The sequence below is a fragment of the Sorghum bicolor genome, chromosome 1 (assembly GCF_000003195.3).
Source record: "Sorghum bicolor cultivar BTx623 chromosome 1, Sorghum_bicolor_NCBIv3, whole genome shotgun sequence".
NCBI classification, from domain to species: domain Eukaryota; kingdom Viridiplantae; phylum Streptophyta; class Magnoliopsida; order Poales; family Poaceae; genus Sorghum; species Sorghum bicolor.
Window position 1 is genome coordinate 78,842,852 of NC_012870.2, and position 15,101 is coordinate 78,857,952.

At 40.8% G+C, this 15,101-nt stretch overlaps 2 protein-coding genes across 2 annotated transcripts; both read left to right on the forward strand.

Moving 5' to 3' along the window:
- LOC8061451 lies at positions 4,601-8,824 on the forward strand. The gene is made up of 8 exons (XM_002465907.2): positions 4,601-4,956; positions 5,056-5,108; positions 6,224-6,283; positions 6,619-6,696; positions 6,955-7,084; positions 7,202-7,254; positions 7,513-7,659; positions 8,214-8,824. Exons 1-8 carry the CDS (start codon positions 4,638-4,640, stop codon positions 8,358-8,360), a joined length of 987 nt encoding a protein of 328 aa, XP_002465952.2. The 5' UTR covers positions 4,601-4,637; the 3' UTR covers positions 8,361-8,824.
- LOC8085711 (C-terminal binding protein AN) lies at positions 9,596-14,974 on the forward strand. Its single transcript, XM_021452054.1, has 7 exons — positions 9,596-10,422; positions 11,161-11,329; positions 11,445-11,575; positions 12,005-12,793; positions 12,893-12,940; positions 14,145-14,261; positions 14,632-14,974. Exons 1-7 carry the CDS (start codon positions 9,835-9,837, stop codon positions 14,704-14,706), a joined length of 1,917 nt encoding a protein of 638 aa, XP_021307729.1. The 5' UTR covers positions 9,596-9,834; the 3' UTR covers positions 14,707-14,974.

Here is a 15,101-nt window from a genome sequence, read left to right on the forward strand (position 1 = left end):
CGAGTGGCATAAAACCCATAAGTACATTCACTGTGGTGGCATAAAAATAAAATAAATATATATTTTTCTATTTTATAAAATAAAAATATAAAAATAGGGAGTAATATTTATTAAGGAGTCTCAACATGATAAAGGCTAGATATTTATGCCAACACTTAATCAGTTCCACAAGCTTTGTTGTCTATTTGAGCTCCACAGAATTTAAGAATCAAGAAGACTAGCAGACGGAGGACATTCTAATCGCTGTCAGAATGCTGCTTTCAAATACACCTCTGCCACCTGCTAGCTACATCAAGAGAAATTACGTCAAAATTCAGCTTGGGGGAGAGCACCCCCATTTATCTCGATAAGTATTTCTATCTATCTATCTTTATATTTATATTATTTTAGAATATTAATACACATAAACTATGGGAAAACCAAATAAAGATTTTATGCTTATATATATATTACTTAGTGTGTTTAATTAATAAATAAAGTGGCTATGCTAATCTGTATCTAATAAAACTTAAGCATGGATATGATGAATAGTTGCTCTGCCTAATTTGCACATTTTAAGTTCTCTCTCAAGTTTAGACATAACTGTTATAATTTAAAGCTTGCCCTAGACCTAAACTTGTGGGATGAAAACTTGATCTGAAGTCTAAGTTGTTAACGGATACGATATAGGAAGGTTGAGCTGTTGTTTATCTGTTCCTAGAGATGCTAGAATTCTGGAGAATTTATCTTTGAAAATCTTTAAAATGTTGCATGATGAGTTCCTGTATGATGAGAGCTTAAATTCCTACCACAGCCATATATACATGCTTGCTAGACTTTGAGCCACACATTTACTATTTACTGCTTAAGAGCATTGAGTATGGTCAAGCTGTGTAGACCCTTAGGAGCTTGTCATGTGGTTAAATCAAGATTTCACTTGCACGTTCACTCATATATGCTACTTCTACTCCGGAAGTACCATCCACATACATCCACTCATTTCCATCTCCAGAACCACCTAAAAATATTCTACTCCTAATCCGGGAGAGAATAACCAAAAATATTTCTGTTTTCCCCTTGTGAAATAAATGCTCAAGTTATCTTGTTACTACCACTTGCTATATTATCTCAAGAGATGAATGCTCTAAAAAAGAGAGAGAGAGAGAAGAATAATACGAGGAAATAAAAAGGAGCAAGTGCTCGGAACCTCGAAAGAAAAGAAAAAGTGAGACGAGAGGTAAAAATGGACAAGTGTCCGACAGTAGAATTAGGGGTGCAAGATACCCACCTGAGAGAAAAGAAAAAGAAGAGCATCTCATTCTCCTCATAAAGTTTCAAAAGCAAGGAAGGTATGTATCCCCTCAGAAGAGCAAAGTAGAATTAGACTTTCACCACCATTGTTTTCACCATTGTTATCACCATCATCACCATATACCATTCATTCGCCACACATGCACATCTTGATTAAACTTATTGACTTGTTACTTTGGATCCATGGTTTGACTATGCAATACATGTCTTGTAAGTATGTATATTTTATCTCCCACCTATGAGCTCCAGATATTAAAGCCTTATTAGAGTAGGATGAGAGAGAAGGCAATGTTACTATGCCTCATACCACAAATACCACATATCTTGAGAGAAGGCATATACCATCAATGCCTTGGTAAGGATCTAAAAATACCACAAAAGAGAGACCTGAGAGAATCATACAAGGAATTCTGAGTTTTATTTGAAAATCTGCAAAAATCCCAGAGCTATAGCTGATCAAGAATAAGAGACATGGCACTTGGCTAGACTGTTCTATCTTTTAACCACTCAAGACAGAAGTGACATTTACAAGTCCCATAGTGAAGGTAAAGTAAGTAAGTTTTAAGTCTTGACAGTTTACTCTAACTCAGAGATGAGATCTTATTTAAGAGCATGTGTACCGTCAAATTTTTAAAGATATTGCAGCAACTTCTGATCCATAGCTGAGTCTATCCTTGCTCAGGGACGAGCAAGAGGTAAGTTTGGGGGAGTTTGTTGACGGTCCTTAAGTATCAAATTTAATTATCAAATAAATAAAGAAAAGGATCCAAATGAAATAAAGATCTAGACTTAGGGTTTTATCCGACAGAATTCCACGAGTTTTGGTGTTTGTCTATTTCTGCAGGGGGTTATCAGGAAATATGGAAGAAAGGCCCACATGTCAGGATTACGTAAAGATATTAACGTGCTGCGCAATTATCTTACATTTAGAAGACTCCAGAAGCCACGAGACCGAAGCGGAGGCGAATCGGGGCCAGAGACAGGGCGCCCGCCCTGCCCCTAAGTCCAATCAGGACTCTGCTTTGCGGGAAGTCTCCACCGACCTAAAGGATGAATCTAAACCATACAATCTATGTCGGTTTGATCCAAGGGCCCATATTCACTTGAAGGGACTATAAAACCAGACCCCCTGGCCCCTGGAGGAGGGAGCCTCTCAACCCTAATTTCCATCAAGGGAGAAGAAGCCTCTGATCAAGATTAGAGCCACCACAGCAATTAGATATCTAGATTAGCATAGCTACATAGGATTAGAACTAGAAAGAGTCAATCTTCGATTGGTTTCCGGATCTGTCAGGAGGATTCTTGGTAATTCTCTAATTGTGCTTCTAATTGCTTTCTAATTATCTTTGTTCTTCAATATTATGAATATGACTTTGTTCTACTTCAATATATTGCTTATGACTTTGCTCTATTTGCTTATATTCAAGATTATATTGTTCTTAGTTTATCATAGTTATGTACTTGGCTTAGTTAGATACGATCTATATACATGCTTAGGATCGTATAGCGTTTATCCATCGGATCCATGGGTAAATGATAGATATTGTGTAGGCGTGGTGCTTATACCGTATTTATCTGCGATTGTACCCAATATGCCAGATCGTGGGGTAGTTCGTGATAGTGACAGCTTCATTGATTCTTATATAGTCCCCCTCTCGTGTATTGGGCTGGCAGAGCAACATTATTACAGGGGAGTGATTGCTATGTTTCTCATATTCCTTGCTAATATCACTATGCATGGGCGTAGTCTTGTCTCGCAATGATTGCTAAGTATGCTTGCACTAACTATGATATGCTAGACTATATAGTTAAGAATAACTTGGGGAATATTCTTGTAGTTCGTTCTAATACCATGCTAATGACTTTCTAGAGTATCTAATTGAGGTGCTTATCATATTTATTATGTGGCTAGATCAGATTAGTTATCCTTGTCACTATTATCATTTCATATATCTATTATGTGACACTTATCCCTGTATGAAGAGTTAGATATAATGCTCTCAATTATACATGCAATGATAGATGCTCAATCTCATATTCTATTCTGTAATCAATAGTGATGATTGATTAATCCCTTCCCAGTGGTAAAAATATAAATAACGATACCTGGAATACTTCCCGGTTAAAATGCTACATCGGTATTAATCTGTGCGCTTGCAGATCCCATTCATTATTTATTTAGAAGAGCAATTGCATATTTCAATACCGCGTCTCTCATGTCATGCTGGGGATGACAACTTGGCTTAAGTGGTGTGAGGGATAGGTTTGACATTTTTGACACCGTTGCTAGATTTAGAACTTAGTCTACTTTTGGTAATGATGTTAAGAATACCCAACACTCGTGCCGTGCCGGGCGGCCCGTTTGGAAAACTATACTGGCCACAAAATGGCTGAGGAGATAGAGACAGACATGGGGGAATGACAAACACTCTTTAATACAGAGGCTTGTGTGCTCTAATATCGTCATATGCTTGTGAAGTGGCACGTCCACGTAGACAAAAAAACTGTAATGGTAGTTAGTAGTGTCTCATAACTTAAACTATATCAATAATAATGACGTAATATCTAAGTCCGAGAAGAGCATCATTCTAAATTTAAACAAAATCAAACTTTATTAGATTTCAATAGATTTATAGAAAGTTTTATCAACATTTTATATCCAAATAGGTTCATTGTGACAATGTATTTCATGGTTGATATAACGATACTTATTATATATCACAAATATTTTTTTTTATATCTGGTTAAACTTAGGATTAACGCCTCGGAAAGAAAGAATGCCATTTTTTAAACCAAAAAAGCATATATAGTAAGTATCCTTTAGAGCACAAGAATTTCAACGAAATCAATTTTTCTACAGAAAATCACTTTATTAAATTTTATAGAAATATAGAAAAATGCAGGTCTAGCTCATAATTCTATTCTCAAGTGGTGGACCTAAGACCAGTCTCAATGGCCCGTTTCAATGCACTGTTTCCAAAACAAATCCACTGACAAGGTACTTTCACCTTGACGTTTCTTAGGCTAGACAAAACATTTAATTACTACAAAATGATTGGATCACATGCAAGATGGTGAAACGATTCAGCCCTCGGTAGGGATTTCATCCCGTTTCACCACGTGGGAAACAACGCCCGCGGAGTTTCACCATGGTGAAACTACTTTCTTTTCTCTTCTCTTCGTTTCATGCAAAAAGTGTAATTTTGCTGACATGACACTCTAATAAATTTGCATGACATCATGGTGAAACTCCTGGTCTAATTAGGCTGATCGTTTTTCTTGAGAAAATGATCCTCTGACCCCTCATCCCCCATCCCCAGTGAACTCTAATCTCTATCCCCTCAGCAATGGCCAACGTGACGCCCCTAACCGCCTTCCCGCTCCGCGTCCGCGGCCACCTCCTTCACCGCCGCCGCGGCCGCCTCCACGCCAAGCAGCACCCGCGTCCCCCGCGCCGCCTAACACGCACCGCGCGGCTACACTGTGCGCCGGACGGTGGCGGCGCCGAGGTTTCGGCCCCTCCGGCTTCCCCACCCGTCGAGGAGGAAGCGCCGCAAGAGCGGCCGGAGGACTTCATTCTCCTGGCTGCCAACCGCAGCGACTTCAACGAGATCATCATGGTCATCGACTCGCCCGTCGCCCGGTACCTCGTCCTCGACCACCACAGTACGTATGGGTGGTTATTAGTTGCCTACAGCTATTCAGTTTGAGAGTCGATTTGGTTTGTTGATCAGTCGGAGCTTCGTGTTTGGTTGTGTCGTGCAGGGAATATCCACAGCATTCTCCCCAAGGCAACTGTTTGGACCAACTCGTACTGGGTATGCACACTTGCTTAATTACTTATCTAACCCGACCGGAAATTTTAAGCCTCGAGACTTTGATACTGTTCCTTTACAGCACTCACCAATCTTTTCAAGCCCCTTGGCATAGTACTTTGATACTCGATAATGTGTTTATCTTTAGCCATTCGGCATTGAGCACTTTGATCAGAAGTTCAGAACAATACTATTATGTTGATTCTCCTGCCTTGTAGTATCATCACACAATCATATATAAGTTAAGACTAGCGAGGAATTTCTTGGTTCATGTAAAAACTAGTGACGGGTTTCTCAATGAACGAACTTTTATATGTTTTTGTAACTCCTTGGCTTGCGTCCATATCTTTCTTGGAACCGTTGTTGAATGCTGATGCTTAATTATATGAAAATGTCTATGTAACCCCCTCAACTATACAGGGTGGACTACTTCACCCCTCGAACTATAAAACCGGATTTTCTACCCCTGAACTTTCTAAACCGATCAAATAACCCATTCAAGCGGTTTTGGATAGTGGTTTTGCTACAGTGACTGTGGTTTTGTCTTTTTCTTTTTTTATTTATTCTCACTGAATCTTTGAAAAATCATAGTAAATCACAGAAAAATCATAAAATAAAAAATCTAATTTTGTTGGACTACACATGAGTAGATCTACACGGTGAACATATAATATGATATGCATTAGTACAATTTTTTTGTTATAGCTTTATATCTATGAATTATTCTAATTGATTGCAGAAAAGTATAGATATAAAGCTACAACAAAAATTTTGTACTAAAGAAATACCATATTATATGTTCATGCTGTAGATCTACTCATGAGGAGTCTAAAAAAATTGGAATTTTTCATTTTATGATTTTTCTGTGATTTATTATGGTTTTTCAAAGATTCAGCGGAAATAAATAAAAAAGAAAAAGACAAAACCACCGTCACTGTAGCGAAACCACCGTCCAAAACCGCTTGAGGAGGTTATTTGACCGGTTTTGGAAAGTTCATGGGTAGAAAATCCGGTTTTATAGTTAGAAGGGTAAAGTAGTCTGCCCTATATAGTTGAGGGGGTTACATAGACTTTTTCCTTAATTATCTATAACCTGCTTTTGCCTTTGCTGCATGCAGGATGAGTTTGTGAGCCTGCCAGCTATTGTTCCACGGGGTCCTGTTGCACTTCTAGGGTTGGTAAATCACCTAATGAGGATAATTGCAATTTTTCTTTCCTGTCAGTCATAGTTCATATTTTCCTAGCAAAGATACTGTGCATTAGGCAAAAATCCTATCATGCTCAGGGAGAATGGGGGAAGGGATGCTTTCTGTCTTCTGAGGATGATTTACCATTTTTTTAGGGTGTATGGTTTACTATTTATAACCATACTTTACATGAGTAAACTACATTCTCTAAGCTGAATAAGGAATTTCTTTAGGGAAAAACCATACCTAGTTATTTTCATACTCTGCTCTTCACTCCTGTGAACAGTCTGTGCGTAATGACTTTTTCATTTCCCTGTTTCTTTCAGGGTGCTGGGACTGCAGCACATCTGATGCTAAAGTTTTGGCCTTGGTTACAACTTATTGGCTGGGAGATCGATCCTATGGTGACAACTCTTCTCATCGGTCATTTTTGTTCTGTTTTCTTATTAATTACACTGCTTAAAGTTTTTGATAATTTTACCAATTTCAACCACGTGAAAGATTATGTTATCGACTTGTCAATTGTTGCAAGAACATTAGTAATCTAGTCTTGGTTATGCAATGCTCAACTTATCTTTCTGCCTTATCTATTGTGCTTCATGCACATGCTTTTCATGCACCCAATTTTGATATTGGAAAAGGCTGATTGCGTGTCATGACAGATAATTGAATTGTCAAGGGATTATTTTGGTATGTCTGATTTAGAGAAGGCCACAGAATCAGGTGGTTCACTTTCGGTTCACATTGGTGACGCACTTTCTCCATCAGCTACAGTTGGAGGAGGATTTGCTGGTGAATAACTAACCTGATGTGAATGGAATACATGTTTTGTACTTGTACCGCCTTACTCTTTGAGTACATAATTTGATTTATCTGTGGTTAAATTGAAGTCTGCTATTCGGTCTGCAGGAATTGTTGTAGATTTGTTTTGTGATGGAAAGATCATACCTCAGCTACAAGAAGTAAATATCCTTTTCCATCTCGGTTACTTCTTTCATTTTTGTTCTGTATCACAGTGATGGTTAGCATATCGTACCTTCGAGAATTATTTTCAATCCTATAACATGTAAACCAAGTTAAGTTATATAATGGATTTATGAATCACTTATAAGAATATATAGCTTTGTTCTGAACTAGATGCCTGGATGATTGTTTTATGGAGCTTCATTTATTCTACCATTGTTTTACTGTGTGAGACTTTTATTTCAATACTGATACAGGCCGAAACTTGGTTGCAAATTGCAAAAAAGCTAATGCCAGATGGTCGAATCATGGTAAATTGTGGAGGAGACACTGAAGAATCTCTTTCATCATATTGGGTTCAAAATCCTACAATTAAAGCACTATGTTCCGCTTTTCCTGGACAGGTATGATACCATTCATCAGCCATACACATATTCACACTTGCTAAAACCACTTATTTTCAACTGCTAGTTTGCTACTAGTTGGTGATAAAATAATCTTTAAGCAGTAATTTCTAAACTACTAGTTGGCCCACGATTGCTACTTCAATTGCTAAATGCAGAGTATGAATTAATTTTGTGCGCTTATCACCAACTCTACACATTTGTACAGTCTGTTATCATTTTTCCTCTGCATTAAATATAATGCACCTTTATTATCGTCAGTGATGCATTATTAAATTTTATGAGTAACCATGTGATTTTTAGGAATCCGTTTTTTTTTGTGTAAAAATCCAAAAAACCTGAAGTTCATGTGGTAGGCTACCATGAACTTTGATAAACTGTAAAGATATAGAAGCAGCATTCTAAACTCTTGTAGAATAAGTTTTTTTTAATATATTGGATGCCAGTTTCTTGCGATCTGTTTAAACCAGTTATCTTATGAGCAATTGAGCACTATTGCGCCATTAGTTGGCTCTAGACTGTTTTGCTAAAAATGAAATGGTGTTGAATTGCAGCTAAGCTGGAAGAGACTATCAGAGAAAGAGAGTGTAAACTATGTTGCCCTGACAGGACCTATTCCAGACCTGGACGAGTGGTCTGCTTCGGTTCCTAGTGAGCTAAGCACAAAAGTGAAACAATGGGTGCCATGCGAGCTTGCGTGATGGAAGGGCATTTTCTTTTCTTCTAGTTGCACCAAATTTGCCTCAGCAACTTGTCCATGACCTCTGTGGCCTTCTCCAATCTTCATGCCCCTTCAATTTCTGGTGAGTAAGTTCACCGTCGGTGGGTGCCATCCACAGTGCTTCATTTCTGGATCTACTGGCGGGCTATGCAGCAATCCGGCACACTGAAAATCTTGTCGCTCTCGTCTCTTTTTACTTTACTTCAAGGTTTGTTTGTGGCATCTGCATCGGAACATTGAGTTTTGTTACTGAACCCTTGAGTGCAAGTACAACAGAGGTAACCAAGGGCAAACAGTCTCCCTAGTTGATGACAGAATCTGAATCTTGATAGTAGCTTAAAACAACCCTAATTCTTTTAGTTGGAGAGAGGAAAGTGCTTGTAAAAGACAGAATTTTGCAGCAAGAAGATTGGCGCCCATACTGCAAAACACTTTTTTTGGTCATATTCTGCTGCTTGCACACATGCATGCCTTTGGGGTGCCGCAAAGTGACAAATTCATTTATGTGAACAGCTGTCCAGTAGCATTCACTGACAATGACTGTTCGTTTAGCACCCAACACTGATGGCTACATGTTGTAGTAGTCTTCTGCTGTTGCTCCGGATTTAACTGAATCTAAGCTCTAGGATGCATGCTCGGTGTGGTTCGGATGCCATACATAAATGTATTGAATCATCTGGTAAGTTTACAGTTGCAGGGTTAACATCTTTCTGATGTCATGTTGCTATCGTCCTACTCCTACCTGCATATATAGTACTCCGTATATATAACTAAAGAAAAAATGTAAGATAGTGTCACTACATCCGCCACGGTGCTTCTAACCCAAGACTGCTGTAAGGTCACTCACAATGCAGACTCTATCAGAGTCTAAAATTATTTATTACCTCGAATAATGTGAGTCTTATTTTTTCTATCTCTTTCTTCAATAAATATGCTGCCACATCAGTAAAATACCATAAATAATATATAATTAATTGTCTTGGACTCTGTGATAAAGTTTGCATTGTGAGTGCTCTAAGCTCCACCATCATCTCGGTCTTGCTGGCCTGCATCTCCCTCTGTTTCCGCCACCGCGCTCGACGTCTTCTCGCCGGCGCTCGGCGGCAGCCAAGTGATTTGTCTCCGCATATTCCGTAAGGAATGTCACTGTCACTGGACAGTTGAGCGTTAACTGCTGTGCACCGCATCACGAGAGGAGAGACACGAGCACGAGCGCAGCCGCCGCGAAACGCTACAAGATCCAACGGCTGCAATTCTCTCCTCGTGAACCGGTGGTGTGGGCACCGGCAGTCCCTCTCCCCTCTCCCCTCTCCCCAAAGCAAAGGCAAAGCCCCGACCCCCGTCCGGCGCCGGGTGTCCGGGACCAAAACCCACGCCACAGCCCACAGCCCCGCCCGCGCCCCCGCTTCCCGTTCCCGATCCGAGCGCCCCAAGCGGAAGCGGAGCCATCCAGGATGGCCCATTCGCCGGCGCCCAGCGGCGGCGGGGGGCAGCAGCCGCTGGTGGTGTCGCTCAACTGCCTCGACGACCCATCGCTGGAGCAGGAGGTGCTGGCGGGCGTGGCCGCGGTGGAGCACGTGCCGCTCTCCGCCGTCGCCTCGGGCCGCGTCGAGGCCGCCTCCGCGGTGCTGCTCCCCTCCCTCGCCTTCCTCCCGCGCGCCGCGCAGCGCCGGCTGCGGCCCTGGCAGCTGCTGCTCTGCCTCGGCTCCGCGGACCGCGCGGCCGACGCGGCGGTGGCCGCCGACCTGGGACTCCGCCTCGTCCACGTCGATGCCAACCGCGCCGAGGAGGTCGCCGACACCGTCATGGCGCTCATCCTCGGCCTGCTCCGCCGGACCCACCTGCTCTCGCGCCACGCCTCGTCGGCCCCGGCCGCCGTCGCCGCCGGCTGGCTTGGCTCCGTCCAGCCCATGTGCCGTGGCATGCGGCGCTGCCGTGGCCTCGTGCTCGGCATCATTGGCCGGTCCGCGGCCGCCCGCTGCCTCGCCACTCGTAGTCTCGCGTTTCGGATGAGCGTGCTCTACTTCGATCCGCGCTACGTGGTACTGGATCTGCAACTTCCTTCTACACGTTTATTGTTTCATCTGCTTACTAGTTCGTATTAGTACTTGCACAGTTCAACAACTATGGATCCTCATGCTTGCATTGCTGGTTATGATATTTTTGACTTAATTTCTCCTTTATCTTTTTTGCTGTCGAGTATCTTGCTAGTCGATACTGTGTAAGGTTTTACTTAAACTACTAAGTTGTTTTCTGTTCAGATCTTGGATTTTACAAATTTTGTAGAATTGAAGTTTACAGGACCCCAAGCATTTGGAACGTGGAATTTAAATGATCTCACCCCTTAGTTAATTGGAGGGGATTGTTATATAGGCTATGTAATTTTAGTACTATGATTACTACTAACTGTTCTTTTTTCTATGCACAGCAAGGTTAATTGAACATTAGTAACATATGATAATAAAAAATGCTTAAGATAAATGGCAACCTAAGAATCATCTTACTTGTTATTACTTCTATGATGCAAAAAATAGGGGGTGGTGGTAAGAGAATTGAACCTAAATATCATTTTTCAAGTGCAACATTGCTGTCTTACATTAGTAATAACTATTATGATCACCAAATTCGTAATTTAATACTCCTAAAGCCTCCTTATGCTACAAGATCATGTTATTTGAGTTCTCCAACTCACATTTATCTTCCTTATGTACTCATTTTGAATAAGATGCAAGTTAAGAATACTGCTTTCAATATTCTGACTTCTTGCACATCCGTTGTAGGTAAGTGGGAAAACAAAGCGGCCTTCTATTGTTTTCCCTTCTGCAGCAAGGAGAATGGACACACTCAATGATTTATTAGCAGCAAGTGACCTTGTTTCACTGCATTGTGGATTAACAAATGAAACAATGCATATACTTAACGCTGACTGCCTGCAGCATATAAAGCCTGGTATGCTTTTCTTCTGTAATTGTGTTATGTTGCTTCTTGTAGTATGAAATAGTGTGCATCCTTCCTTTATTTTAGTTTTATAACATCCTGGCGTCGAATGTTTTGAATCCTGCAGGAGCTTTCATAGTCAATACTGGTAGTTGCCAGCTTATAGATGACTGTGCACTCAAACAGCTCTTGATTGATGGTACCATAGCTGGTTGCGCATTGGATGGTGCTGAAGGTCCACAGTGGATGGAAGCATGGGTATGCATATTAGAAGCAGATTATAAACAATGTTTGTAAATGGTCATTTAGGACGAATAAATTTATCTAAAATCAAACTGTTCATCATTTGTGATGTTATAATTAAGGTCCTCTCCTCTCTGAACAAAAGGCTAGAGAAACGTTCCATAAGTGTCCTATATTTATGTATTGAACTTTACTATTTACACATTGTAGTATCTGCTTATTGTTTCACATAAAAAATATCAGTTGGCATAAGTCGTGTTTTAATCAGGAGCTTGCTTTATGTATTGTAATTGGCTTACATGACCAGCCTCTGGACTTTTCTGTTTAACCGGCTGATAGTTATGTCCTCGCAGATAAGGACAAATTGTTGCTGTTCTTTCTCCACTGTTATTGTTTCATTACATTTTGTTCAACGAAGTGGTGACTAATCACTGTTGTGTACAGGTGCGGGAGATGCCAAATGTTTTAATTCTTCCACGGAGTGCAGACTACAGTGAAGAAGTGTGGATGGAAATAAGAGAGAAAGCAATCACTATGTTACAGTCCTTTTTCTTTGATGGTGTTCTTCCAAGTAGCGCAATTTCTGATGAAGATGAGGAAATAAGTGAAGCTAAAAATGAAGATGACTATCTAGACCCACAGACAAAGGATAGCCAGTCACAGATTTTTGATGCTGAAATAGATGAAAGCCACTTAACGCTGGAGTATGAAAAGAAAAGAGCCATATCCCACCATAAAGAGCCTCAGGCGTCTGGAAAGTCTGTAAACATTGGCTCCCGGTCTGAAGGAAGGCGTAGTCGTTCTGGAAAGAAAGGGAAAAAGAGGCCTGCTCATCGCAGACCTCAACAGAAACCAGATAACTTGTCTGCTGTGGAGAGTGACAGTAACTATTCCTCCCGGAGAGATGATGACACTGCAATGAGTAGCAGGGACCAGGTTGTAAGTTCCAGTTCACGATTTGCCTCTCCTGAGGACTCAAAATACAAGCATAAATCTCTTGCTGAATCCCCAATGGAAATAGCATCTGAGAAGAAGGTGCCTGTACTACTTGGTAGAAAGTACCCTGACAAACTAAAAGATGGTTTTGTTGTAGCTTTGAGAGCAAGAGATAATTCAGGGTACCATGTTGCAAGACAAAGAGTAGTTGGTGGTGGTGGCTGGATTCTTGATGTTGTCTCAACCACCACAAACAGGGATCCCGCTGCCCAGTTCCTCGTTACTTTCAAAAACAAGGTACGGTTATAGGCTTATAGCCATCGTTCCTTCCTTCAGTTTTCATGCCTGCTACGGTTTTATGCACATGTAGGCACTGACAAGACATGTACTTTTCAGGATACTATGGGGCTCCGATCCTTTGTTGCTGGTGGTAAGCTACTACAGGTATAAGCCTTCTCTGATTCTATTGTTACTTGACTAGTAGTATTATTTTATTTTAACAACAACAAAGCCTTTTAGTCCCAAGCAAGTTGGGGTAGGTTAGAGTTAAAACCCAACATGAGCCCCTTAGTCACGGTTCAGGCACGTCAATAGCTGCTTTCCAAGCACTCCTATCTAAGCAAAGATATCTAGGTAGATCCCAACCCTTTAAATCTCTTTTTATTGCCTCCCCCCATGTCAGCTTCGGTCTTCCTCTACCTCTCCTCACATTGATATCTCGACTTAGGACTCCACAATCCTACTACCCCTAGCCGGTCGCGTATATCATCGGTCGCGTATATCATCGTTCCGAACTCGGTCCATCCTTGTGTGACCACAAATCCAACGCAACATACATATTTCTGCGACACTCAGTTATTGGTTGTCTTTTTGAAGGCCAACATTCTGCTCCACACAACGTAGCGGATCTAATTGCTGTTCTATAAAACTTGCCTTTAAGCTTTTGTGGTGCCCTCTTCTCACAGAGAATGTCAGATGCTTGGCGTCACTTCATCCACCCTGCTTTGATCCTATGGCAAATGAGCTATTTTATTTTAACAGTAGAAAAAAAGTGAGTGCCAAGAGAGAGTAGCGCTAATGCACAATGAGCTGGCCCTAGTGAAGTTCAGTGCCGATCCTTCCTCCATGTGGGCCCTTATGGGCTGTGCATGACAATGAGGTGAGTGGTGTTGTATTGATTTGAGAATTAATAAATGAAACTAGTAGCCAAGTTGATATTACACAAGCTGCTCTGTTATGCTAGCTGGAAAAAAATAACCTACAAAAGACAACATCCACTCATGTATGAAACACCTGATATAACGAGTGTATAGGCCTCAACACCTAATTTATTGACTCACCTATGTGTCCACATTTTTAATTTGATGTTCACCTGTTTGTTTGTTTTTTTCTGTCAATAATGCCTTGTTAACACTTGGGCCTACTAGTTTGTACCTTGGAAATTCAGGACCCTCTACTGTAATACAATAAGTTTTATGTTATCACTTATCATCTTTCAAGTTGAAGGGTGATTGTTGTAATGTGAAAACTGCAAAGAAATGTATACTTTTTGGAACGAGTAAAAAAGTTTGAGAAATAGAGGCATCCTTTTGCTCGGTACCCATGTTCGCTGATGTTCTTATAAAGATTTGTTGCAATACATTGACAGATTAATAGGAAGATGGAGTTTGTGTTTGCAAGCCATTCTTTTGATGTTTGGGAGAGCTGGATGCTGGACGGTTCCTTGCTGGAGGGTAGCAAGCTTATCAATTGCAGAAATCCTTCGGTATGTACCTTTCTAATTGTTATTCTTCTTAGGTCATAGCTAGTTCATAGCTTTTTTTAATCAACATTTGTGAAACAACCCCCATGGACCAGCTCGGAATGAGGTGGTAGTGCTTGTAAGGGTCTGTTACTTTTTCTCTCTTTAATACAAAGATACGCAACTCTCCCGGAGGTATAATTGTTATTCTGAATCTGAACAAAAGGAAACTAAGATTTAGCAGTATAATTTCTTAATAGACTATGAAGTACCCTTGATACCTGGGAGGTAGTAATTTGGAACAGTTAAATTGTTGCTGTCTTTTCCTGTAACAAATTTTGCAAGTTTATTCTCGACTCCCAATTGATTGGATTCCCCCCCCCCCCTACTGTAGGCTGTATTGGATGTCTGCATTGAGATCCTCGCGGCACCAAGTGAAGAAGATGGAGTCACTAGGTGGCTAGATTAGCCACGCTGGTGACTGTAAAAATGATCTGACCCATCATTGTTGTTTGGTTCGGTTTGCTCTCTTCTTCCTTTTTTTTAAATAGCTTCCAGTTTTTCTATCCCTCTCCTTAAGTTCCCAATTTTGTCCTTTCTGATGTAGGGACCATGTAGAGCTATATGTAGACATATATGCATCATGTATGCCCATCACGTTTAATAGTGTGGTATGTGTCAGATATGGCTTGTGAGTTTTCGCTATACCAGCTATTCAATAGTATTTTCTCTCACAACAAATCAGTTAACCGTATTTTCTGTCATGGCTTATCAGCGAAACGGCCTGATCGACAGATATATCCTTGTGTAACATGTTTTTCAGCTTCCATGTATAGCTTTGCATATTTATCTTACCTGGGACAC

Bases quoted from the DNA above. Each gene is read 5' to 3' on its own strand.
- LOC8085711 (XM_021452054.1), top strand. From the start codon at position 9,835: ATGGCCCATTCGCCGGCGCCCAGCGGCGGCGGGGGGCAGCAGCCGCTG. The intron at 12,794-12,892 runs GTACGGTTATAG...TGTACTTTTCAG, and splicing joins TCGTTACTTTCAAAAACAAG to GATACTATGGGGCTCCGATC. The intron at 12,941-14,144 runs GTATAAGCCTTC...ATACATTGACAG, and splicing joins CTGGTGGTAAGCTACTACAG to ATTAATAGGAAGATGGAGTT.
- LOC8061451 (XM_002465907.2), top strand. From the start codon at position 4,638: ATGGCCAACGTGACGCCCCTAACCGCCTTCCCGCTCCGCGTCCGCGGC. The intron at 4,957-5,055 runs GTACGTATGGGT...TGTGTCGTGCAG, and splicing joins CCTCGTCCTCGACCACCACA to GGAATATCCACAGCATTCTC. The intron at 7,085-7,201 runs GTGAATAACTAA...TTCGGTCTGCAG, and splicing joins AGTTGGAGGAGGATTTGCTG to GAATTGTTGTAGATTTGTTT.